This window comes from Vulpes lagopus, chromosome 17, assembly GCF_018345385.1.
Source record: "Vulpes lagopus strain Blue_001 chromosome 17, ASM1834538v1, whole genome shotgun sequence".
NCBI lineage: Eukaryota > Metazoa > Chordata > Mammalia > Carnivora > Canidae > Vulpes > Vulpes lagopus.
The window spans coordinates 39,234,807-39,261,435 of NC_054840.1; the positions used below are offsets into that span (position 1 = coordinate 39,234,807).

The 26,629-nt window shown below is 38.7% G+C and overlaps 1 protein-coding gene across 2 annotated transcripts in view; it reads left to right on the forward strand.

The window, feature by feature from the left end:
- MARCHF6 (membrane associated ring-CH-type finger 6) overlaps positions 1-26,629 on the forward strand; it is an 81,487-nt gene that overhangs the window by 44,936 nt on the left and 9,922 nt on the right. For both annotated transcript variants that reach the window (XM_041731515.1, XM_041731513.1), the window contains 12 exons: positions 1,459-1,517; positions 2,712-2,792; positions 3,035-3,103; positions 3,180-3,254; positions 4,574-4,708; positions 7,676-7,795; positions 8,588-8,688; positions 11,772-11,909; positions 13,110-13,314; positions 15,088-15,157; positions 18,307-18,488; positions 20,510-20,644. In XM_041731515.1, coding sequence (XP_041587449.1) covers positions 1,459-1,517; positions 2,712-2,792; positions 3,035-3,103; positions 3,180-3,254; positions 4,574-4,708; positions 7,676-7,795; positions 8,588-8,688; positions 11,772-11,909; positions 13,110-13,314; positions 15,088-15,157; positions 18,307-18,488; positions 20,510-20,644 — 1,370 coding nt within the window. The remainder of the gene's footprint in view (positions 1-1,458; positions 1,518-2,711; positions 2,793-3,034; positions 3,104-3,179; positions 3,255-4,573; positions 4,709-7,675; positions 7,796-8,587; positions 8,689-11,771; positions 11,910-13,109; positions 13,315-15,087; positions 15,158-18,306; positions 18,489-20,509; positions 20,645-26,629) is intronic.

The following is a 26,629-nucleotide window of genomic DNA, read 5'->3' on the forward strand; positions in this document are numbered from 1 at the left end:
TTTTTTTTTTTAATTCCTTAAGAATTTCTTGTGCTTTATATTATAATACACATATTAGTAAAAAAAAATGTGTATATAACTTATAAATTCCAATATGTTGGGAATATTTGTTCAAAAAAATTTCTACCCATGGAATACTTAATTAAAAAGGTTCTGAGGCCAGATCCCTAGAAATTCACTCGGACTTTTGTCTTAATGATTGGATCTCCTCCTTCCCTGAAAATCTATGATACTTAATTAATTTTGCCATAAGGAAAATAATTCAATTTTATTAAGGAAAAAAATTTTATTTTTTTTTTTATTTTTTTTATTTTTTATTTTTTTTAAGGAAAAAAATTTTATTAACATGACAAGAAAGACTTGAAGAGACTATAAAAATTTTTACTATGAAAATTTTAAGAATAGTTTTTCATTTAACCATAGTATTATTGTCACATTGTACTAAATTAACAAATTTCAGTATTTCCTGACAATCCATCATATTAAAAATTCCTAGATTGGCCCCTTCAGTGTCATTTTACAGTTGGTTCATTTGAGGGAGGGAGGATCCAAATAAGGGCTACATTACTTTTGGTTAAGTTCCTTTTTTTTTTTTTTTTTTTTAAGATTTTATTTATTTATTCATGAGAGACACACAGAGAGAGGCAGAGACATAGGCATAGGGAGAAGCAGGCTCCCTGCCAGAAGCCCAATGCAGGACTCAGGACTTGATCCCTGGACTCCAAGATCACGCCATGCTGAGCTACCCAGGCGCGTCCCAAGTTTAAGTTCCTTTTGATCTAGGATATTCTTCTCTTTGCTCCCCTCATCTACCCCTACCCTAGTTTGTCATTGATTTGTTAAAGAGTGCTTTGGATTCTACATTTGTCCAGTTGCTTCCTGTATGACGTCCACCACCTTGTTCCTTTGTCTCCATACTTCCTTTAAACTGGAACATCTAAGTAACATCTTAGGTAACCTGAACCTGTTTGTTCAGAAGAAGCAAGACAGGTGTGCAATTCTTTCCCTCCAGTTATCAGCTTTCAGGGTGTAAGGAATTGATGTGCTGTTTCCATGGATGAGGGAAGTGTTTTTTCTTCTGCTTTTTTTTCTTTTGTGTTTCATTTTGTTTTGTTTTGTTTGGCTTTCCCCTTTTTGAGTATTATGAACTTGTGGATTTGTAAAGCATTCAGTGTATTTCCATCAGTTTCTGTTATTCTTTGGTGCTCATATCATCCTTTCTTTGGCTTGTAAGACCCTCTTCGCGATGGTTCCTCTGTCCTTTTGCCATGAGCCTATTAGACCTTTGATATCTTTGTTGTTGTCTGGCTATAGGGAATGTCCTAGGCAGTACATTTTTGGCTCCAGTTCTGGAATCTTCCATTTCTGCAAAAAGTCCCGGTTTCTTTTATTGTGGGTTGGTACTACGTTCATTGTTTTGGTTTTGAAGTTTTCATTTAATTTTTCTCCCCCTTTTAGCATTTTGCCCTTACCACATTGGTCATTTCTCCCTTGTTGGTTTGGGATTTGAAGAACACGTGAGTATAATACTTTTACAAATTTGCTTTCATTACTTGCCCCCAAATTTGGTATTTGTTGAATAAACGATAGTGTTGTAAAGAGTGCCTTCATTTCTCAATTTGCCTTATGCAAAGGCATAGTTATCCAACATGATCTCATTATTTTTTTAAACTAACAGTGGCTCAAGACCTACGAGGTCATGTTGCCAGTTAAGAAAAACGTGTTCTGAATCCTGTGTTGCACTATCTTCCTTCCTGTTGGGTGGGCCAAAGGCACGCTATTGAAAGGTTTTCTTATAGGCTGATTTTTGACCCATTCCATTAACTTGTATGTTCCCTTCTTTTCCTTTTCTTCAACTTTTCCATAGTGAATTTAGAAAAGTAACAGTATACCAGTCAGTTAAAAAAAAGGGTTGGTCTGTCTTGGAATGATAGGCTATACTGTTTTCTAAAGAATTTATTTTAATTTTGACATTCTGTTGTTTTTAAAGGTAGATAAATATTGGGATGTCAACCAGAACTGTTTTTCAGGAGCCCCAGAAAGAACTAGTCTTTTAAGGAAGAACTAATATTTCTGGAATGTTCTGTTCAATTTATGTATGTGAATCCTGAAAGATCATTCTGAAGTGTTCTGAAAGAGCAAGGAGATGTGTTCCAATATTCAGTGCAGCTTTCAGTTCTTGCTGGTTGAACACAAAAACTTGAAAGGTTCAGATACATGCTTTGATAAATTTGAATTTCCAAACTATCAGCACTTGCTGTCTCAAGTTCAGGAATCTAAAATATTTGTCACTGTCCAAACTTTTACTTTCTGTAAGTTAAAAATGGAACAGATTTGGAAAGCAAGGGAAACTTAATCACTTCTGGGGGTAGGAGGTGAGGCTGAGTAGTACCTGGTGGGTGGGCTGCTCAGACAGTGCGCTGCTACTTTCATTGCTCAGCTCACAGTCCCTCTCAGGTAGAATAGAGTGCAGACTAGTGTAGTACAAACTTTGGTTTTCATAAAATTTAATTCACTCTGATTTTATTTTGTTTGAATAGAACACTAGTAGGAGAATCTGGTTTGCAGAGATGTCATTCAAGGGGGTTTTATAGTTTTCTGGTTGTAAGTTGCTGAAACAGTTCACTTTGAGTCTGCTCGTATTTACTACATTGTTAAAATGGGAGGTAGGCCATATGGTAAAATTAAATTCTATTTATTTTTATTTCTAGGTCCAAGCATCTCATTTTGAAGGTCTAATCACAACCATAGTTGGGTATATACTTTTAGCAATAACACTGATAATTTGTCATGTATCCTTTAATGAACTAACATGGATGTTTGGTGATACTGTTTTTCATACTAAAGAGTTGTTCCTGTTAAGGACAAATCTGTTTCTCTTCTGTCCTCTCAGTAAAAGTTGTAGCTCTTTGTAGTGAGAATGAGGGCAGACAAAGCATAAAATAAATTCTATCAAGTAATACATGTTGCCTATATAAGTACCTCTTCCTTTGTACCTTTAAATACTCAATTTTTCCTTGACTAAATGCTATAGGGGTTGGCAACTCTTGTTAAATTTCATAGGTCTCGTCGCTTGCTGGGAGTCTGCTATATTGTTGTTAAGGTAATTCCTGTTACAAGTTAATACTGGAAATGATTTCTCCCTGTTTGGATATTGATGGTCTTTGTCTTTACTTAAGGTCTCTTTGTTAGTGGTGGTAGAGATCGGAGTGTTCCCTCTCATTTGTGGATGGTGGCTGGATATCTGTTCCCTGGTAAGTTTAATACTCATTGTATAATTTAATAATGGAGAGACATCAAAAAGGGAGGTCTTTAGAATGGACTCCTTTTAAGGGAAACTATGTGATAATAATTGGCTTTTTTTCTCCCTGAAAACATCATTGTAAAGTCTTAATGTTAAGAATTTTTCCTGAGTACCTGATTTTTTTTGAGGCTTTATGCAAATTTGCCGAGAGTATTTTGACAGGAACCTCTCTAATAACCAGTGAAGAATTTTTGTACTCATTTTACTCTCCTAATTTTATATACCAAGATATTATACATATAAATACCTAGACATTATACACATAAAGGGAACAATCTGATAAGACTGTCTTTGTAATAATAAATTCAACTCTGACCATTTCTTTTAACTAAGATGCTTAATCCTGGTTATAATTTTTAATAGCTATCAGTGATAGTCAAGTTTCGACTTTTCAAAAATATTTTGTATATAGAAACATGCTGCCTTTGGTTCTGAGATAACATTTTCACCCATACCTTACTGTTAAGACTTGTCAGGAAGAGCGCTTGGGTAGCTCAGTCGGTTAAGCATCTGAGTCTTGGTTTGGCTCATGTCATGATCTCAGGGTTGTGAGATTGAGCCTCACGTATGGCTCCACACTCAGTGGGAAGACTGCTTAAGATTCTGTTCATCTCCCCCTCCCTCCTGTGTGTGTGCGCTTGTGCTCTCTCAAAAAAATAAAATTAAATAAAATTTAAAAGAAAACAAAAAACTTGTCATGAATGCAGACCTGTAATCATGGAAAGAAGGTATTGGTTTTTTTTTTTTTTCTTTAAGAGTTATTTATTAGAGAGAGAGTGTGTGTGCAAGTGGTAGAGGAGATGGGGCAGAGGGAGGGGGAGAGAGAAACCCAAGGTGCCAAGTGCAGAGCACAACTCATTGGAGCCTGAGGTGTGGGGCTCGATCTCAGGACCCTGGAATCAGACCTGAGCCAAAACCAAGAATGGGCATGCTCAACCATCTGTGCTATCCAGGCGCCCCGGAAAGAAGGTATTATTAACAAATGGCTCTTTCACAGTAGCAGCATTAGTAAAGTTCTGATTCACCAATTAGTTTATCAGTCTTGCTTCTTATATTTAAATTTTTAAAGTGTCATTATACATCCCTGAAGTAGAATCCAACCTTATCATTTATATTTCTGTGATGCTATGAAATGACATTAAAAGAACTGTAATTCTAGAATATCATAATCCATACACACAGTGATTTATTCGCTTCCAAGAAAATAGAGATGTTGATTTGGTAGATGTAAGTGATACAGATCTCTCTCATCTGTTCTGCTTTGATTAGGAAATGTTTGATGCTACTCTGAAAGATCGAGAACTGAGTTTTCAGTCAGCTCCAGGTACTACCATGTTTCTGCATTGGCTAGTGGGAATGGTGTATGTGTTCTACTTTGCTTCCTTCATCCTGTTGCTGAGAGAGGTAAGTTCTACAAGAAAATGCCAACACTGTAAATTTATAGGAAGGACTTTTGTTTTAATCATAAGTCGTGCCTCAAAGGCTATGACGATCTCCTAACTAGTTTTCTCTAATTTAGTCTAAGAGGGAATAGCTGATGAGTTTGGCTTTATTTCTTTAAACTCTTTTTAGTCGTTTCTCTAAAAAATTGACAAGTTTTAATAGAAATCTGTCTTTGATTAGAGTTTGAAAGATAAGTAGATTGAGGGGAAAAAACTCAAAGTACTTGTTTTATTTGATAGGTATTAGGATCATCTACTCATACAAGTTGTTGAAATTTTATGTGATGTGAATCTGTCTTGGACTCCATTCAAGGAAATACAGTGCTGGAAATACCCAAGGGGGATATGGTTTTGTAGGATCAAAATGTAAAATAAGTTAATCAAGCCCCTTAAGTTTGGAATTATAGTGAGGGTCCTTTATGATTCCAATTCATTTGCCAGATGGGTATCTTTACTAATCCTATTTTTAGAATATAGTCCTTACTGATTTGAAGAGTGAAAGTAGGGTCAGTATTTAATTAGTGTACATCTCATGCTCAGTCATTCTGATGCAGTGGGAAGTACAAAAGGAGTAATTCTGACAAGTGTACTTGCTGCTATATATTCTTTCCTTAAATATTATTGCATATTCACTCTGGGCCAGACATTGTGCTAAGGTAATAGAAAAACAGAATCCCCATTCTTTTTTTTTTTTTTTTCTTTTTTTTTCCCATTCTTTTTGATTGTATATCCTGGGAAGCAATATAGCCATCAGACAAGTCAGCTTATTCCATTGAGAGAAGTGATGGAGAAGTGCAGGGCAGGAAAATGTGCAGGGCTGCCAGAAGAGACCACCTAATCCAATGTGAATACAATACAAAAGCACCAAGGCTTAATGCTATTCTTGGTGTACTTTGTTCTTTGAGAGATTGAGGAGTTAAAGACGAGGCTAGGGTCAAAGAGTTCTCCTGAATTATATAGTGAAAGTTTAGTAAAGCCTATTTGCAAAAAAACTTGTATTCTTTCTTTTTTTTTTTTTTTTAAGATTTTATTTATTTATTCATGAGAGACATAAAGAGAGGGGCAGACACATAGGCAGAGGGAGAACCAGGCTCCCTGCAGATCCTAGGACCCTGGGATCATGCTCTGATCTGAAAGCAGATGCTCAATCATTGAGTAACCCAGGGGTCCCTGTATTCTTTCTTTGAAATAAGCAATTGAGACTAATCTTTTCAAAACTGTAATTATGTGTAACCTCTGAATTATAGTGTTAAGTGATAAAGTTTTTTACATTAGAGTTTTTCATCTTCTCAGTGTGGTGGGTTTTTTATTGGTACAGAATCCTCATATTGGGGAGGTGGATGGAACCTTAGAGGTCGTATACCCCCTCACTCGGAAGATGGAGAAATACAGTTTGGGCAGTTAAGGGGCTTAACATGGGGTAACTCAATGAATTTGGACCACCAAGGACTAATACCTAGACTCATCCATTGCCCTGTCGCCCACAGCCTCTTGGGTTAATGATTTCCATTGAGAAAGGGAAAAAAGATGTAGACAGTAGAATGAAAATGCTGAGAAACTTTAGGGTTTCTTAATAAGGTAATTCCTCTTGGGAGTGTAAGACTGGAATCAGTTCTTCTATTTAGAGCATTTATAAATTGCAGTTAATTCTTTCACCAGATGATGCAGTACAGTGACAGTTTATTATTATTATTTTTATTTCTTATTTATTTATTTTTAAAGATTTTATTCATGAGAGAGAGGTAGAGACAAAGGCAAAGGAAGAAGCAGGCTCTCAGCAAGGAGCCCGATGTGGGACTCGATCCTGGATCCCAGGGATCATAACATGAGCCGAAGGCAGACACTCAACCGCTGAGCCCCCCAGGCATCCCATAGTGACAGTTTTTTTTTTTTTTTTAAAAGCTTTTCACCTCAGAGACTTAGATTTCTTGACAAAATTTTTTTTTTAAGATTTTATTTATTTATTCATGAGAGACACACAGAGAGAGAGAGGCAGAGACACACAGGCAGAGGGAGAAGCAGGCTCCATGCAGGGAGCCTGATGTGGGACTTGATCCCAGGACTCCAGGATCATGCCCTGGGCCAAAGGCAGGGGCTAAACTGCTGAGCCACCCAGGGATCCCCGATTTCTTGACAAATTGTACTTAAATCTTTTTCATAGAATGAATAAAAGCATCAAAGGACATCAAACAAAAGATACAGTTTTCATATAGGTTCAGATTTAGGAACTTTTCTTTTCTTTCTTCCTTTTTCTTTCTTTTCTTTTCTTTTCTTTTCTTTTCTTTTCTTTCTTTTCTTTTCTTTTCTTTTCTTTTCTTTTCTTTTCTTTTCTTTTCTTTTCTTTTCTTTCTCTCTCTCTCTCTCTCTCCCCCCTCTCTCTCCCTCCCTCCCTCCCTTCCTTCCTTCCTTCCTTCCTTCCTTCCTTCCTTCCTTCCTTCCTTCCTTCCTTCCTATTTGTTTATTTGAGAGAGAGTGCACAGTCAGGGAGAGGGAGAAGCAGGCTCCTTGCTGAGCAGGGACTCCAGGATCATGACCTGAGCTGAAGGCAGATGCTTAACTGACTGAACCACCCAGGCACCCCACAGACTTCTTTTCATAAGAAAGAGAGCCATGTGAATTTTCTGGTGCCCATTTTTCTAAGAAGCCAAAATTCTAAGAGCTTATTTTTATGTTAATATTTTAGTTAATATACAGAGTCTGAAGATACTTATCGTTTTTTTTTAAGATTTTTTTTTATTTATTCATGAGAGACACAGAGAGAGAAAGATGCAGAGACACAGGCAGAGGGAGAAGCAAGCCCCCATACAGGGAGCCTGACGTGGGACTTGATCCCAGGTCTCCAGGATCATACCTTGGACTGCAGGCGGCGCTAAACCGTGGCGCCACCGGGGCTGCCCGAATATTTATAGTTTTTAAAATATATTTGCAGGTACTTCGACCTGGTGTCTTATGGTTTCTAAGAAATTTGAATGATCCAGATTTTAATCCAGTACAGGAAATGATCCATTTGCCCATTTATAGGCATCTCCGAAGATTTATCTTGTCAGTGGTAAGCATACCTTTTTATTGTTTTTCAGGTGAAGTCTGTTACCCTTTTGTTTTATTGGGGTTTTTTTTTGGGGTCAGGGATTGGTAGAGTAGCTATATTAAATAATCTATGTTTATCAAAGCTTGTAGAACTTCATCGTCAAATAGCTGTTTTATTGGTTACTTTGATAAAGTAAATAAAATGCTTACTAAGACAAAGATGCTGTCTAGTTCTTCAGTGGCATAATTGCCAAATTATGGGTTTCTGAATTACATTGAATTTCATTGGAGCAAAAAAAAAAAAAAGAATTTCATTGGAGCAGTGGAGATATATTTAATAGCTTCTGAATTAACTCTTAACAGAAGTATGTCAAAGCTTTTTCCCCCGCATAGAAGAAATCCTCTAGTTAAAGCTAAGTGTCTCTGAAATAAAATTTAAAAAGTAATATTGTGCCCTTTGGAAAATTTTTAGCCGTTAACATTAGGATCATGTCTTAAAATACTTATAGGTGATTTATTAAGTTGCAGGCAATTCTGGTCCTTCATTGTAAGTTTCTGAGTCTCTGTTCAAATACCATGCAGTGATTATCTTTGTGGCTCCTGTTAAAGCCCTTGTGTCCTAGAGAGAGAGGAGCTGCCTTCCCAAGAATGCATTCTTTCCAGAGTGATCCAAGTCTAGTGTGTGGAGTGAGAGCACTCTGGGCCATGCATGGGTGTAGACTTGGATTGTGTATTGGTTGAGTATGTTCAGAAGTCTGCTTGTCTCTCATGGGAATGATTCACAGTGGTGTCATGTCTTTTTTTCTTACTGCAGATTGTCTTTGGCTCCATTGTCCTCCTGATGCTCTGGCTTCCTATACGTATAATTAAGAGTTTGCTGCCTAATTTTCTTCCATACAATGTCATGCTCTACAGGTGAGTTTTTGAATTTGGAAGCTTTACTAATTTAGCTCTGTTGATATCCAGAGTGCATATATTTAAAACGTTCATTTCTTAACAGATATTGGAAATCATGTGATAGTTGAATTTTTACCATTTAAGATTATATAAACATTAGTTTAGCAGGTTCATTTTCCAAAGGAAGACTTAATTATTTTTCTGCAAATGAAGTATGCCTTTGTTCAGCATTGAAATGTTTACTACTTAATGAGAGCATGTTAGCCACAAACATCTTTATATGAAAAGCACATCATAAGGTATGTAACCATAGTTGTGCATTTAATTATAGATTAAAAATAAGATATAAGGCTTATGGATGGAAATCTTTTTGACTTAAAACCTTAAATCACCCAGAAACCTACTCTCTACCACTCCTCCTATATTCCTTTTTTCAGTTACTTGGTATTACAGAAATCTGCCAAGAAATTGGATTTCTTCCTCAGATTTCTCATTAGTCTTTAAATTTTTTAAGTCTCATCTTTAAAAAGTTTTATTTAATTATTTTAGAGAGAGAGTGTGTGGATGGGGGAAGAGGCAGAGAGAGAGGGAGAGAGAGAGAGAATCCTTAAGTGATTCCCCACTGAGCGTGGAGCCGTAAGGGCTGGCGCCCAGGACTCTGAGATCATGACCTGAGCTGAATTCAAAAGTCAGACGCTTAGCCAACTCAGCCACCCAGGCACTCCAAGTCTAATTTTTAAAAATATTTAATCCAACCTGATTTACCACTTCCTTAGCTTAGGCCTTCCTCTTGTTCTCCATTATAAACCATCCTTAACACCCCTGCCTCTTCCTCCATAATCTACATGATAATATCTGGGTCTTTTAAAAAGACATGCGCAGATTGGTATAATTTCACATGGACTTTTCAACATTCTGTTCCAACATTGTCTGACTTGAATTCTGCTCTCCAGCCATGCTCCTCTCCATTAAGTCTCCCTAAAATACCTAGCTATTCCTGTCTTTTCCTTTCTGCTTGTAATAACCTTCTTCACCATGTTTGCCAGACAAGCTTTTGTTCTCTTTCCTCAAAATCCAAATTAAGATTTTTTTTTTTAAGATTTTACTTACTCATGAGACACAGAGAGGCAGAGACATAGGCAGAGGGAGAAGCAGGCTACATGCAGGGAGCCCGATGAGGGACTCGATCCCTAGACCAGGATCATGCCCTGAGACACTCAACTGCTGGGCCACCCAGGCATCCCCCAAATTAAGATTTTTATCCTCTGAGTTGTTCCCTAACTAGTGTAAGTCATCACTTCTTCCTTATGTGTTTGTGTCTGGTCATAGAACCAGAAAGCACAGATTTTGGCTTTATATATTGTTAGGATAGACCAATTTTCGTAGTCTGTTATACCTAGAAGTTTAACAAAATTTTTGGATTACGTAGCATTTTTTAGTCCGTTCCTCCATTAAAAAAATCGAGTTCGGGCAGCCCTGGTGGCACAGCGGTTTAACGCCACCTGCAGCCCAGGGCGTGATCCTGGAGACCCTGGATCGAGTCCCACATCAGGCTCTCTGTATGATGCCTGCTTCTCCCTCTGCCTGTGTCTCTGCCTCTCTCTCTCTGTCTCTATGAATAAATAAATAAAATCTTTAAAAAAAAAAATTGAGTTCCCATTATATACCTGACACTTTTCTGTGCACTGGGTATATAACAGTGAACAAAGCAGAATCAAGAAGATTCTGTTCTTATGGAGCTTACATTTCAGTGAGGAGGAGACTACATAAAAATAGATCAAACATAAAGTATATTAGGGGCCATAAATACTATAGGGAAAAGATGAAGCAGACAAAGGAAATAAAGTGGTCAGGATGGGGTTGTAATTTAGAATAAGTGACTGATAAGGACCTGCAGAGGTGACAGTTGAGGAAAGCCTTGAAGGAGGTGATGAGTGAGTGAGCCATGTGAATTCCTGGAGATAGTGTCCTTGCAGGGGGTCAGGCAAGTGCAGTGGTGCTGAGGTCTCTTTGAGGAGCAGCAGGAAGGCCAGGCCAGTTTGGCCAGAGTAGAAGAAGTAAAGCATGTGGTAGTTGGCTGTGACGTTAGAAACGTCATGGAAAGCTAGATCCTAGAGAGTATCATAAGCTCTAGTGTAAGCACTTTGGTCTAACGAGTGATTTGGGGAGTTCTTAGAAAGACCTGAATAGAAGAGTGATCTGATACAGGTTAACATGTCACTGTGGCTGCTGTGATGAGAAGAGACTGGGTCAGGGTAGCCAGGGCAGGAGGCCAGCCAAGAGGATAGTGTAGTAGTCCTGGTGAGAGGTGAGGGAGTCTGAGATGAAGGAAGTAGCAGTGCAGGTCATGAGAAATCGTGAGTTTTAGGGTATTATTAGGGTCCACTCAACAGGGCTCTGGCTGTTTGTGGAGTGAAAAAAAGGCAGTCAAGGATCCAAGTTTCTGTTCTGAATACCTAGAAGGATGGAGTTACCATTTATGGAGATGAAGGAGCTGTGGGAGAGCAGGATTAAAAGGGAAGAGTGGGAATTTGATAATGATCAATTTAAGATGTCTTCATGTCAAGAGGAGACATGGAGTTGGCACTTTGGATATAAAGTTAGGAGTTAAGAAAGATGTCTGAGTGGTACGTAGAAATTTACAGAAACATGGTATTTTCAGCCACATGAGTTTGCATTTGTCCAGAGAGCATGTATAGAGGAGAGGAGAGAGGACCAGAGCTTGGGGCCCCCGTTGTCTCTAGCCCAGGGAGCTGAACGGGAACTAATGGATCTAGATAGACATCTAGTGAGAAAGTGTTTGAGGAGCGAGGGGTGGGTGACCAATTGTGTAACATGATACAATATAGCTAGTGAGGTGAGGACCAAGACCTGACCATTACATTTAACACAGAGGTCATTGGCGACCCTTATGGGGAACAGTCTTGGAGGAGTCTGAGGGAGAAGCCTTAAGAGGAGAGTGGGGGGACTGGTGATAATGACGATGAGTTCATAAGAGTCCTCAAGGAGTTTTGTGGTCATCCCATCAAAGTTCAATGTGATACAGTTATAATGGAAAATAAAGTCACACTGTAAATTACAGCTGTTTGTAATTGTCTTAGTGATGCTCCAGTGAGTGAACTGTCCCTTGAGCTGCTTCTGCTTCAGGTGGTCTTGCCAGCATTACTTGAGCAGGGACACACGCGGCAGTGGCTGAAGGGGCTTGTGCGAGCATGGACCGTTACCGCTGGATACTTGCTGTAAGTAGGCCGCTGATAACCCTTCTAACAGGGTATGTTCCATGCCCCACTCAGGAATTAGTTTTAGGAACAGACCATTTAGTGATATTTGCAGGTGTATATAATACTTTTAATTCTTAGTTTTTCTTATTTTTCTAATTATTCTCCATTGTTTTATGGAGAATGTTTTTGTCCTCATAGAAGTTTGCTGCTGGCCCAGGTTCTTTGATTTCGTTACACAGGGTAAAAGTAAACATTTTTTTTCAGTATGTTTAAAGCAAGCCAACTTAGCCCTGATTATTTTATTTATTTACTTTTTTAAAAGATTTTGTTTATTTGAGAGAGAGAGCAAGAGTAGGAACAGGGGGGAGGGGCAAGAGGAGAGGGAGAAAGCAGACTCCCCATGAACAAGGAGTGCAGCAGGGGAGCTGTATCAGGCTTGATCCCGGGGCTCCTGGATCATGACCTGAGCTGAAGGCAGACTTAACCGACTGAGCCACCCAGGTGCCCCAACCCGTATTATTTTAGAAGTCCTATCCTGATCAGTGGAGGCATTTAGTCCGCATATTGCCTTTTGTTTTTTCCATCTTTGTATATTATATATTTATTTTAAAGTTGAATCTTTGTAATTACAGTTTTTTTCCCCAGAAAATATGTGGCATTCTGCAGAGACCTTACTGTGAAATATGCATTTGGTTATATTGGGTTAAGCAGGTGTCTGTCTCTGCTTGCCCCAGGTTTGCCATGACTGATGTGTGGTTCAGAGGTTTTATTTATTTATTTTTATTTAATATTTATTAACATTTTATTATTCATGAGAGACACACATAGAGGCAGAGACACAGGCAGAGGGAGAAGCAGGCTCCATGCAGGGAGCCCGATGTGGGACTTGATCCCAGGTTTCCAGGATCAGGCCCTGGGCTGAAGACAGCGCTAAACCGCTGAGCTGCCTGGGCTGTTCGAGTTCGGAGGTTTTATTTGAGCTCCATGCCACAGCAGACAGAATAGCTGAGCTGAATTTGTGGGGTGTTCTTAATATTAACATTAAATTTGAAAAAGCTTACTTTAAAGCAGGTACCAACATTAGCCCAGAGTGAGATAATTAATAATTACTGTTGTGTACAGATTCTACTTGTACATTTTCTACCTTAATAATAAGAAAGTGAGTCTCATGTCTACTGTTTCACTCTAGTCTGAAGTGAGAATGTAATTTTTACACAGGGATCTTCATTCCTATTTATTGGGAGACCAGGAAGAAAATGAGAACAGTGCAAATCAACAAGTTAACAATAATCAGCATGCTCGAAATAACAACGCTATTCCCGTGGTGGGGGAAGGCCTGCATGCAGCCCACCAAGCCATACTCCAGCAGGGAGGGCCTGTTGGCTTTCAGCCTTATCGCCGACCTTTAAATTTTCCACTCAGGGTAGGTACAATAAGACTTTATTGGAAGTCACGTTTTTTCTTTTTCTTTTGAGGAATTTGGTGGTGGTGTTGATGCTCTTAGCATGCAGTCCTCTGTATCGATATATCTTACGGTCTCCTGACAAGAACCCCTAGTCCTCTCATTAGCAGAAAAATATATATATGTGTCAGATAAGTTTATCAGATTTTAGAGATGGGTTATAGTGTTGGGATACCATGTACTGTTGCTCCCTGCTGTTTGAAGCAGTGTTAAAGACCCTAAGTGAAAATAAGAAATTAACGTTATTGATGTATTTCAGCTATGTATCAGGAACTGAAATGGGCATTCTAATGTTTTTCCCATTTACTATCCATCCCAATACTGCAAGGTTGAGTAGTAACCTTCAGATGAAACTGAAGACCAGACTGGGTAAGGAAATGCTGTCCCAGTGAAACTTTGCCTCCAAATTCCACCAAAGCTGTTCCTGATGGGTTGTAGCTTTTGTGTTGTTAAATCTGATGGTCAGATCTTGGGCCTCACTTTACTTGCTCTGTAGTAATGTGTCACACAGTTGGTCAGCTCCACAGAATGCTTTTTCGGGAAGTGTTCAGGAATCTTTGCAGAGGAGGGGATGCTTTTAAGCCTCTTAAGTTAGGCCAGGCACAGACAACATGGAAAAATGGGAGGGCACTCCAGGCTCGTGCCAAAACAAGAGGCAGGTTAGACATGGTAGGTTTGGAACTGCAGGGAATTAAGTGTATTTAGAGGGTGAGGGTGAGAGATGGGAGGAGTCCTGAAAGAAGAGATGAGGCTCTTCCATGGGTGAGAGTTTCTTTCCATCCTGGATCAGAGGGAGGATCGGTGAGAAGTTTCTCAACCAGTGAAAGCTGGCAGCCTTAGAGGCTCCTCTTGGGGTGTGATTGTAGGTCCTTTTCAGCCTTCTTGCTAGAGCCCTGCCTTCTGGACGAGGGAAGAGGGGTGCCCGGTAAGGTAGAAGGCAAGCAGCAGTTGCTCCTTTCCTGCCGAGAGCAGCTGCTTTCCTCTCAGTGTGTTCCCTTTTTATTTGTACTTTTCAGTATGAGAGCCACCAGCTCACATGTGGCTTTTATGTTTAAACTTAATTAGATGTGAATTCATTTTGTAAGGCTGTGGTGCGATAGATGTATTCATTACCTTAATGGTGGGAATCCCTTGACATTGTGTACATGTGGCAAATCACGTTGTACACTCTAAATATATTATAATTTTGTCAGTTATATCTCAATAAAGCTGAAAAAAAGAGAAAACCCTGTCTAGTAGGATAAGATGCAGAGTAAATACAGTGTAAAGTTTCATTGCTCCTTCACACCCCGCGTCAGGTGCGCAGTGGCCACTGTGTAGGGTGGTGCAGGTCCTGTTGTCATGGACAGTTCTGATTAGACAGCACTGTTAGAAAGTGAGCTTTCTTTTTATGAAAACTTGTTTTTGAGAATTTGATTAAAAAGTGAATGTTTTTAGTTTTAATTAATAGGGAAAACTTAAGCTGATTGTGTTTTATTTTTGTGCTGATTCAGAAATACATTTACTTGTTACTTGCTGATGTGTCTGTTATATGAAAATAGACATTTTCTTTTGGTCGAAATTATAGGTAATTTTACCTAAACTAAAAATTCCTTTTGGTGTGAAATGGAAGGAAACATGGAAATATGGGCAATTTCTTTTTACTGGTAGAATTATGGTGATTCTTTGAGGGGTGTTTTGAAATACGTTGAGCACATATAAACCATTTATGCACTCTTACGTTTTGCCTTGCAGATATTTTTGTTGATTGTCTTCATGTGTATAACCTTACTGATTGCCAGCCTCATCTGCCTTACTCTACCAGGTATGAGCTAATGACATGCAAAGATGCTTTGTATCTTTCATCAAGTTTAAGCTTGAAATAGTTTGCCCCTTATTTTTGATTGAATATGGGATATTGATCTTTTTAGGGCTCTCCATCTCCTTGGAGTCATTTGTATTGCAACAGGGTAACAAAATCAAGATAAAAGTTCTGATTCATTTTTAGAAGTAAAGTATATATGGTCACTCAGTTTTCTTGGGCATCTTCTCTTTATAGTGTAGGTTTTCAAAAAGTTATCTGTATGGCTTAAATCATTTCTTCAAGCCAGCCTTTTGATGTTAACATGTTTGCCCTCATTGTATCTTTCCTGTCCACTGCATGGTGTTCCTAGACTCTTTATAAAGCCAGATTGTTTCCCTTAATCATCTGGTATTCGCAGATACTAATCTTTAAATTTCGGCTAGACATTTTCTTTAGCAAGTAAGATGAATGAATCTTACTTGAATGGATGAATGTAGTATACTGTTCATCATGTTCTGCAAAGGTCAGGGATAAATGGGGTTGAGCCCAAAGCCAGTGACAAAGTGTTGGGAACAGCAACTCCCAGTTGGTGTGTATGGCAAGCCACAAAATTTTAAATCATACTGTTACATGTTAGACACTTAAATAATCACTAAGTGGAAGATACTTTTCATCTCTTAAATATAAGCCCATAAATGTTATTGAGTTAGTATTTTGATTATAGCACTGCCTCTATAATTTTATAAATCAAATTTGTATCAAATACTTGAGTTTTTCCAGGAGGGCTAAAGTCAGTAAGGAGCAAGTAGGAAGTGTAATTTCAAGTGAGGTTTCTAAACATAATGAGAATATTCTCTAATCTGTAGAAATTGTGATTTAACTTAAAGTGGTGATAAAAATAAAATTTTTTTTACATGTTTCTGAATAATGATTTGACCTTAAGAACTGTGCTCCTAAGCTCACTATTTGTCATATCACAGCTCTTAAAAATGATAAAGTGTGATTAATGGTTGGGTACAATGTGGTAAACATTGCTGAGAAAACTTAGTTTTTGAACTTTGGACAGTTTTACATTCGTGGTTTTTATATTCCATTTTCATGTTTTTTTATCAGAGATATTAAGGAAAACTTAAAAGAAGGAAATGTAATTTACTACCTGAATTGGGCACTAAAAGTAATTTCATTGAAGATTGTTAACTGAATATTTCCCTGTTAACCCATTCCCACCATCTAATGGGAAGAACATGGTTGTTTAATCCTAGAAATACTTGGTGTCATAAAATGCATTTAAGGTGGCAAGGAGATTCTTTCCCCCCGAAGGTTGCTTTTCTGTAGCTGTAGGGTTTTTTTTTTTGTTTTTTTTTTTAAAGATTTTATTTATTTATTCATAGAGATGCAGAGAGAGAGAGTAGCAGAGACACAGGCAGAGGGAGAAGCAGGCTCCATGCACTGGGAGCCTGACATGGGACTTGATCCAGGGTCTCCAGGATCACGCCCTGGGCTGCAGGCGGCGCTAAACTGCTGCGCTACCGGGGCTGCCCTGTAGCTGTAGTTTAACTGATGATAATTCACTACAAATTAGAAACTTGACCCTGTCCTCTCAGAAACACTTGATTAGAAGTAAGTGAAATATGAAGTGTGCAGTAGAAAGTGTCCATTACATTTTTAAAAACCAGCCAACCCAACTATAGCAACTATAAAAACCTTGGAATAAAAATGTATATGTGCATACATACACACACACACACAAAATATTAGACATTTCTACAGAATTATCTGTAGCAATTTTTATATCCCCAAATTAATATATACATGTGTTTATTTCACATAACATTTATGTGTATTTTTAAAAATAACTTCTCTTCATACACAAACCATTTTGTGGGGTTACAAAGAAGTCTGGTTGCCAACATTATGGCTTGTAAGACTTAACTGTTGAGCTGGTTTCATTTAATTGGAGGCAGTGTGGTTTATTGGTCAAGAGCATGAGCTTTGTCACATAGGTATGAGTTCAAATTCAGCCTCCACCCTCATGCGACCTTGGTGTGGCAAGGTTCTATTGTTGATCCTTGGTTTCTTAATCTTTAGAATGGAGTAGTGGCTATTTGAGGGCTTTGGGGAGGATTAATGAGGTAATATACGGAAAGTGCTCAGCATAGCCACAAGCTCCTTTTAGGTATTTGAAAATAGCAAATAGTACTGTATTAAGAGGAAATCAACCATAGAAAAGTAAACAAGACATTTGGGCGTTGCTCTTCTTTCTGGTCTTATTGAGAAGTTTATTCACCATGTGAATAAAGTTAATATAATAATGGTCTTGCCTGAGGTAGATTTTTATGGGTATAGTGTAGAATTTATTTGCATTAACTCTTTATTTGAGGCAGTTCTTTATTTTTTTTTTTTAAGATTTAATTATTTATTTATGATAGAGAGAGAGGCAGAGACACAGGAGGAGGGAGAAGCAGGCTCTATGGCTGGGAGCCTGGCGTGGGACTTGATCCAGGGACTCCAGGATCACGCCCTGGGCCAAAGGCAGGCGCTAAACCTCTGGGCCACCCAGGGATCCCCGAGGCAGTTCTTTAGACACTTCTCAAATCTGTTTAAGTTTTAGCATATTTGGATCTTATTTCCTAAGAAAGTTAATACGATATTCTGTGATTGTTATGCTTTTAAATGTTATTATACCCACTTATTTATTGAAATAAACTTAGTTTTCTGTCTCGATGAGTCAATTGAAAGAAAGTTAATCTAAATTATTTGTAGTGTTCTTAAATGTTGAAAGTATAAATAATAAATATACCCCACTTTTGTTGTATTATGTTGTATAATAATTTTCTTTGGTGATAAAAACAAGAACAACCTCTTCATTTCTGAAAGAACAGATAATTGACATGGCCAGTCAGAGTAGATGCCACAGGAGAGCTTGTCCCCAGTGACTTCTTGTGCTTTGGTTGTGTCCTAATCAAATAATTGCATTCTTTAGAGTTTGTGGGGGGTTTTGTCATTGTTTGTTTTTAATGAAGATGTTGTTATATTAGAATGTGATTCCTTTTTTACTAATCACTTAAAATGATTGAAGTAATTGAAAATACTAACAGAACAACATCAAAATTGTAGTTCTCTTTACATGTATAGCCACGTATTTCATTTATCAGCCTTTCTGTTTTCAGTATTTGCTGGCCGTTGGTTAATGTCATTTTGGACGGGGACTGCCAAAATTCATGAACTCTACACAGCTGCTTGTGGTCTCTATGTTTGCTGGCTAACCATAAGGGCAGTGACGGTGCTGGTGGCATGGATGCCCCAGGGACGCAGAGTGATCTTCCAGAAGGTTAAAGAGTGGTCCCTCATGGTAGGTTTTTCTAATGAAGAACTGATCTTGTATGACAGGAATAGTGGAAATCTTTTTTAGTCATTTCTTTAAATCTTTTCACTTTCATTTCTTAATTATGATGATAGCATCAAGAGAATTGATTTTTTCTTTTTTTATGAGGAGGAATATTCCTTTAAGATGCAGCTTTCTGGTTCATTCTGAGAACCACAGTCGGATATATTCAAGGGTCAAAAGGAAAAGCATGCTAAATGACCCAATAAGGCCCTTAATAAGTAAGTAATGCAATTAGAAAAGTTGTTTTGGAAATTTTTAAGGAATAAGATACTCTGTAGAATTTAAAATCAGTTTAAGTAGGAATTTCTTTTAAGATATTTTTTCTAAAATTTGATTTTTTGATCTATTTGAATATGTAAAATCTTGACTTCAGGATTAAGTTAATGTTTTTCATATAAATGGGATTTCTTTAATTACACATTCTGTTGTTAATTCAAGAATGTCTTGGCTAATGTGAAAGTGTAGTAAGTAATGGAAAATATTTCTCAGTAAAGTACTTAGTTACACAAAGGTGGGGGAAAGAAATCAGCGTAAGATGGTTGTCCGGGTGTGGTGATTTACTGATTGATTGTGATTTTGGTTATGACTGGTAAATAGGTTTAAGTCACTGCTTATGCCTCTTTTGTATAATTCTAGTTTTGTATCTGAATTTAGAGTTTCATTTCACTAGAGGGTTAATATTAGTGTTGAAAGAAAGCAATGAGATTTATTGTATAATATGAACAGAAGGCTTTACTTGCTATTTAATTACACATGATAATGAGACATGTAACTATATTTAATATACAGAAACCAGCTAATACCAGTTTCCATTTGATATTCTTCTGTGTCTTCAGTATGCCATTTAAAAAAGCAAGTACTGCATCTTCACTCACCTCATACCAGTCTCTAGATAAAACAGACATACTCACTGAGGCTGCCTTAAGAGAAAGGGAGGTCCTCAGACATCAGAGTCACTCTAAAGACTCCTTTCTTCATCAGGATTCTGTAGTGACACTTTTAATCTTTGTGTTGACTTTATTTTCATTTTTTGTTTTTGTTTTTGTTTTAATTTTTATTTATTTATGATAGTCACAGAGAGAGAGAGAGAGAGAGAGAGAGAGAGAGGCAGAGACATAGGCAGAGGGAGAAGCAGGCTCCATGCACCGGGAGCCTGACGTGGGATTCGATCCCGGGTCTCCAGGATTGCGCCCTGGGCCAAAGGCGGGCGCCAAACCACTGCGCCACCCAGGGATCCCGTCATTTTTTGTTTTGTTCAAATTCCATAACCGTGTGGCTCGTGGCCACCATACTGGCAACACAGATACAAGACATTTCTGTCATCATAATGAGTTGTTTTGGACCACAGAGGGTTCTGGATGGAGTCAGTTTGGTCACATTGATGAATTACCTGCACTGAGGTTATGCAGAGCCCTTCTCCCCTACCAGTCCGAATCACACTGTGAGCCACCATTGGATTAGAAGAGCCTGGATAATCAGTGGCTTTTCTTGGACAAACAAAAGCCTATTCTTGAGAATGAGGTTGAAAAAAACAGCACAGCCACCTGGTTAATATATGGAATAAAATGAATTTTTTTTTAAGATTTTATTTATTTATTCATGAGAGACACAGAGAGAGAGAGAGAGAGAGAGAAGCAGGTTCCATGTGGGGAGCCTGATGTGGGACTCGATCCCGGGACTCCAGGATCATGCCCTGGGCTGAAGGCGACGCTAAACCACTGAGCTACCCGGGCTGCCCTAAAATGAATTTTGTATAATTTTATAGCAAAAATGCAGAGTAATGTCATGCTTTCATTATAGCTTAAGCTTGAATATACACATTCAAATTTCATTTAATGAAATATAATACACATAAATGTATGTGAGGTAATATATTTGTTTTGTTAGGCATCAGGTTAAAGAAGAAAAATAAATTTCCAAATAGAATGAAGTTTAGCTCAAAATCTAGAAAGACACTCTAGTGACATGGCCTCATTTCTTCATAGATCATGAAGACCTTGATAGTGGCCGTGCTGCTGGCAGGGGTTGTCCCGCTCCTGCTGGGGCTCCTCTTTGAACTGGTTATCGTTGCTCCCCTGAGGGTTCCCTTGGATCAGACTCCTCTTTTTTACCCATGGCAGGTAAGTACATGACTTTTGTTTATGACATTTCTTTGTGGACTTGGAATCCGAAAAATCCTTGATTTTTTTTTTAAAGTGATTGTTAGTGGTTTGTTTAGAAAGACTCTTTAATTTTTTCTATTGTAGGTACCTTTATAAAATCGATTAAATAATGCATTTTAATTTATTGCCTTCAAAATATGCAGGTTATATAACTCCTTTAATAAATCTTTTTAGGGAAGGGGGTGGCAGGGTGGGGAAACTGGGTGACGGGCACTAAGGAGGGCACATGGTGAGATGAGCACTGTGCATATACTATATGTTGGCAAATTGAATTTAAATAAAAAATTTTTTTAAATAATAAAAAAATAAAAGGTCTTTATAGGTTAAAATGTCACTAGTCATTTAGGCTTCACCTGATACGTAATGATGAAACTAAGATTCATTGATCTTTCCAAGAGATATCTTGCTTCTTTGAGGTTTGAGACTTTTAAATAATTACAGCTTGTTTTCCTATACAAAGTCACAGATTTATTAAAAAGAGCATTTTGAAGAAACCTACATAGGTCATAGCAAAGATCTTAAAGTTAGTACGGAAGAAAAATTACTACTTTTCTCTTAGCATTTAGAGCCTGAAATTAATATCATAGATTTGAAGTTAAGAGATCCTAGGGGAAAGAGCTAGGCATCTAGTAGGCACCTAGTTGACTTCAGTCATTCAGAGGCTTTTCAGCCTTATTTCTGTTTCCTCTTGCATATGACAGTGGAATTACTGGAAATGAAAATGGGATGTATTTCCCTTCCTCTACTTTGCAGATGAAGAGCCTCCACAAACTTCATTTAGAGCAGATATTTACATTAGTGCTTTAATGTGTGCTAAAACCCTGTATTGTATAATTCAGATGGAAATGAGGCCAATGCAGGAACTTCTTGTGCACCTTACAGGCTGGTGGGCAAGGCAGACAGGTAACAGGTAAGCTGCTCTGTGATTGGGGCAAGCAAAGGTTGCTGTGGCATCATATGGGAGAGGTATTTATCCTGGCTTTGGGAGTTAGGATTTGGTTTCCTCTAGGAGACCATGTCTAGAACAACCAGTAGAGTACAGAGGAGTCGGTAAAAAAAGGAAAGCGATATTCTAGGAAGGAGCAAGGGGGCGGACCACGCAGTGAGACAGAACATATGTATGGAACTGCCTCTAATCCAGTGTGCTCTGGAGCAGACTCGGAGAGGAAAGTGAGAAATAGAGGGAGATAATTAAGCACATGTGATGTGTTTGTGTAAAAACTCTATCACTGTATAGTCAGATAGAATCAGGGATTGAAGGAAAGCTATTTTTTACAGAATAATGCCAGCTAACAAAGGTAGAGGAATTAGCAGAATTAGAAAATCACTATTTTGCAGTAGTTAGCAAAATAACTGATTCCAGCAAGGATTGTCAGTGGATCCTGAACCCATCAGGTGAAATTTGTCTATGGTTCAGTTACTGAGTTATTATTGCTGTGTAGCAAGTTACATCACAATTATATATCTCAAAACAACCATTTATTTTGTCCAGAGAGTGTGTGGGTTTGAAATTAAGACAGGGCATATCGACTTGTCTCTGCTGCATGTTATCTGGGCCTTAGCTGGGTAAGCGCAGTAACTGAATGTGATTTGAGAGCTATGGCAGGAATCCTTTAGGAGCCTCATCACTCTTAAGTGAGGGTTGACGTGGATCACCCCAACTGGGCTGTCAGCTGCAGCTCCTGGATATAACCCGGCTTCCTCACAGCTTGGTAGCCTCGAGGTAGGTAGTTGGGCTTCTTATATGCATTTAAGAGAAATGAATGTCCCAACAAACAAGGTAGGATCTCCATCACCTTTTATGACCTCATCTCAGAATTCCCATGGTATTGCTTTTCACTACATTCTATTAGATACAAGCCAGGCACAAAGGTTGGCCCAGATTCAAGGGAAGGGGCTATAGACCCTAACCACTTGATGGGAGGTTTTGCAGGCATATTTCAACATCACTACAATGTAGAAGTAGTCATTTAAGTGGCGGCAAAGTGTCATATTCTGGATTGATTACTTGATATCCCAAAGGAAAACACACAACTTTGCTATGGAAGGGTCAGATAGATGCTGACTTACCACCATGATCACTGCAAATGCATCGTAACTAGGTACTCTTTGCCTCCTGATGTCATACAGTATTCAGCATTGAAGAAGAGCACATAGGCCCTGACCTCTGGAGCTGGCCTGGCATCATCAGCATCACACAGGACCACTCTGTGACCATGATGGAGCAAGATAAAAACAAGAATCGTTCATAATCCCATCTGAACATAGGCAAAACAGGAACATTGTTCAAACCAGGAAAATGAGAAAACAACCCCCATTCCCAGCTGACATCATTGGCTGCTGCTTCATTACCAACGGTAGTCCCTGCATTTGGATAAGATTTAGTGAGATACCTAATACAGATTACCTTTGCTTTCTAAAGGATGTGACATAGAGCAAAGCTGTGCTTCCTTAAGTTCTCTCAGGTCACCTCACAGAAACCAAAATACTATACTAAGCTTTTCTAACATTCTTACTGAGCACCACAAGTTCCCCATACTGCATTGTCGTCCTCCCTACAGTGAGTAGTAAATGCAGCTTGCACAGTTACCCGTGTGTCCTTGGTGATCTTGACAGTTGTAATTTTACAAAATAACGAACTGCTGAGTTTTAAGAGTATTTATATATTATGACCTAGCAGTTTCACTTTTCTGAATGTGCTGCAAAGAAACATTTACATGTGTGCAGAAAGCACAACCAGCGTTGTTTCTCCTGTATCATTTTTTAATGTCAAAATTATAAGCAACCCAAATGTTCATCAGCAGAGATTGACTAAAGAAATGTGTATATGTTTTGCTACAGATAGCTCTCAGACATGATTTTAAGTAGAAGAAAAATATAAGCTATAGATGGATGCGTGCAGCATGGTATCCTTAAAATTCTGGATAAAACTCTTAACATTTGAAAGAACAGTTTGCTTTGTCTCCATTCCTGACTCTAAGCTACTTGTCTTCCCTGTGTCAAGCAGCTATAGATTTATGGAAGTCTATTGGAATTCTAGCAAAGAAACTAGTGTTATGTGTCCTACCCCATAGGGGAAGGACCAGATATCTGTGGATCTTGAAAGAGCTTGAACCTTAGCGATCTGTGGACCTTCTCAAATGAATATGAACCTTACTTGAGGGCCTTCTAGACTCCCAAAGACCAAAAGAAAGCTAAATTTGGTCAAATCTTCCCTGCCCGGGAACCTGGGATAGTACAGAAGCAGCAGGGAGGCTTTCACCATGTCCTTGATAGGGGACTGACTGGTAGCTTGCTATCCCAGAGATCTAAAGGGTAAAAGATCCTTTGGCAGCCTCTCAGTTTATACTTAGTCTGACCTGAACCTCATCAAACCTGCAGAGAAAAATAACAAATGCTTTATTTATTTTTTTGTTTTTGTTTTTGTTTAATGATAAATTTATTTTTTATTGGTGTTCAATTTGCCAATATACAGAATAACACCCATTGCTCATCCGTCAAGTACCCCCCTCAGTGCCCGTCACCCATTCACTCCCACCCCCCGCTCTCCTCCCTTCCACCACCCCTAGTTCGTTTCCCAGAGTTAGGAGTCTTTATGTTCTTTCTGATATTTCCTACCCACTTCTTCTCCCTTTCCTTCTATTCCCTTTCACTATTAAACAAATGCTTTATTAAGGGGGTGCACAGCAACCACAGAAAGAAAGGTCAGATAGAGCAATCAGAACACATGCCCTGTGACCTGGAACTGTCATTGAACCGTGAGCATCCAAATAGAAGAATAAAAACGGAGATCGAGGGGAATATGTGTGTGTGCACATACAATGGCAATAAAACAAAGTGAAACTGTGTTGGTATATAGCATGGGCCTCAGATGTTCAGTAGATGAAGATGTGAGTAGTCACCATTGAAGTTCATTTTGGGCCCCTGGAAGACCACTGCAAAGCACAGAGCTAAATTGAACAAGTAGGAAGTTAAAGGGAAAGGTAAGTGACTTGGAGAATACATCCAGGGGACTTAACGTCCCCTAATAAGAGCTCTAGAGTGCAGAAATGAGGCAGCATGGAATGAAATAGGAAAGTTAACTGGATTGATAGTAGTCCTGATTCTGCAGGTTAAAAGGGCTCATCAGATTTGGTAAAGTGGACGTTGATGAAATGAGATTGATAAGAAAAACACATATGTGGGCATATCTTGGTAAGATTTCTGAATTCTAAAGGTAAAGAGATGTCATAAACTTCAAAAAAGAAAATCATACAGGTAATGGACTTTTTTCAGTAATACCACAAAGTCATATAGCAGAAGAGCATCTTTCGACCATTGGCAGAAAAGGCGGGCAAAATGTCACTCAGCCGTTCATGTGTCAGAGTGAAGAGCCATGTTTAGGATGTGCAAGAATTCAGAGCATGCATCATCCTTTGACCCTATTTGAAGAAGATGCTCACACCTCTGACCAACCAAATCAATAAATGAGAACCTTAACCTCAAGATGGTGGGCAATGAAGAGGAAAAGCAGTATGAGCAAGATCCATATGAAAATGATAATACAGGGCATCTGGGTGGCTCAGTTGAACAAGTATCTCCCTTTGGCTCAGGTCATAATCCTGGAATGGAGCCCCACATTGGGCTCCCTGCACAAAGGGGAGCCTGCTTCTTCCTCTGCCCGCCCCCCCCCCCCCCCCCGTTTATGTTCTCTCTCTGTCAAATAAGTAAAATCTTTTTTAAAAAAATGATACTGCATCTTTTCTATGGGATGTGTATGTGTAGATATAGGTAAACATATAGGGGAAAAATGTAGAGGGTCCATACCAGTGTTAGCAGCGGTCGTTGCTGGGGAAGGGTCAGCATTTAGGCTGGTAGTCACAGAGGACTCCAGCCTTCTCTACAAAAGGTTTTGTTTTTGTTTTGTGGGTGTTGTTTTTTGTTTTTGTTTTCTTTTTTGTTTTGTGTTTAGGTTTTGGTTTTATATTAGATCAAAATGGGGATGCCTGGGTGGCTCAGTGGTTTAGTGCCTGCCTTCTGCCCAGTGCGTGATCCTGGAGTCCTGAGATCGAGTCCCACATCAGGCTCCCTGCATGGAGCCTACTTCTCCCTCTGCCTGTGTCTCTGCCTGTGTGTGTGTGTGTGTGTGTGTGTGTGTGTGTGTGTCTCATGAATAAATAAATAAAATCTTTAAAAAAAATAGATCAAAACGTTATGTGTTACTTTAAAAAAAATACATTAAAAAAACCCCCCAGGGATCAAACTATGAAGGACTTTGTATGCTGCGCTGAGGACTTTCAGTTATAAGCAGGGAATTTTCCTTCTGTGGTCTGATTAGTGCTTTAAGACATCATGTAGTGGGTGGAAATGGTTGTCACTCTGGCTGCCTGGTGTGGCCATGGGGGGGTCTAATAATAGTTCATCAGTACTAGAGCTAGAGGCTCTCAGCCTTCGGGATGGTTTCTTTAGGTCAAACATGGCTCCACCGGCTTATTTTGACATAATTAGCTCAGCTAAAACCAACACAGCAGCCTGAGATGGTTTGATGAAATAAATGCTCTTGAGATCTCCATTAATGTTGACATGTTTTCTAATTCTCTTGGAAAAGCAACATAGGTTTCTAAAAGATACTAGAATGATTTTTGTTAGAAATATTGAAATTGAGCTCTTGGCTTGGGGGGACAGTTTCCCTGGATTTTCTAGTGTATGTTAGTCTTCTGTAAAATTGTTACTAATCTGGTAGAACTTCTGTTTTGAAATGAAATATGCAAGAAAACTGTGTATCCTGTATGCTGGGTTTATTGCTGAAAACAAAAATTGTTAAATGGTTTTTATTTCCCAGGGCACCAGGGTGGCTTAGTCAGTTAAGCGTCCAGCTTGATTTCAATTCAGGTCATGATCTCAGGACCCTGGGATCGAGCTCCACGTCATGTCAGGCTCCTTGCTCAGTGGGGAGTCTACTCC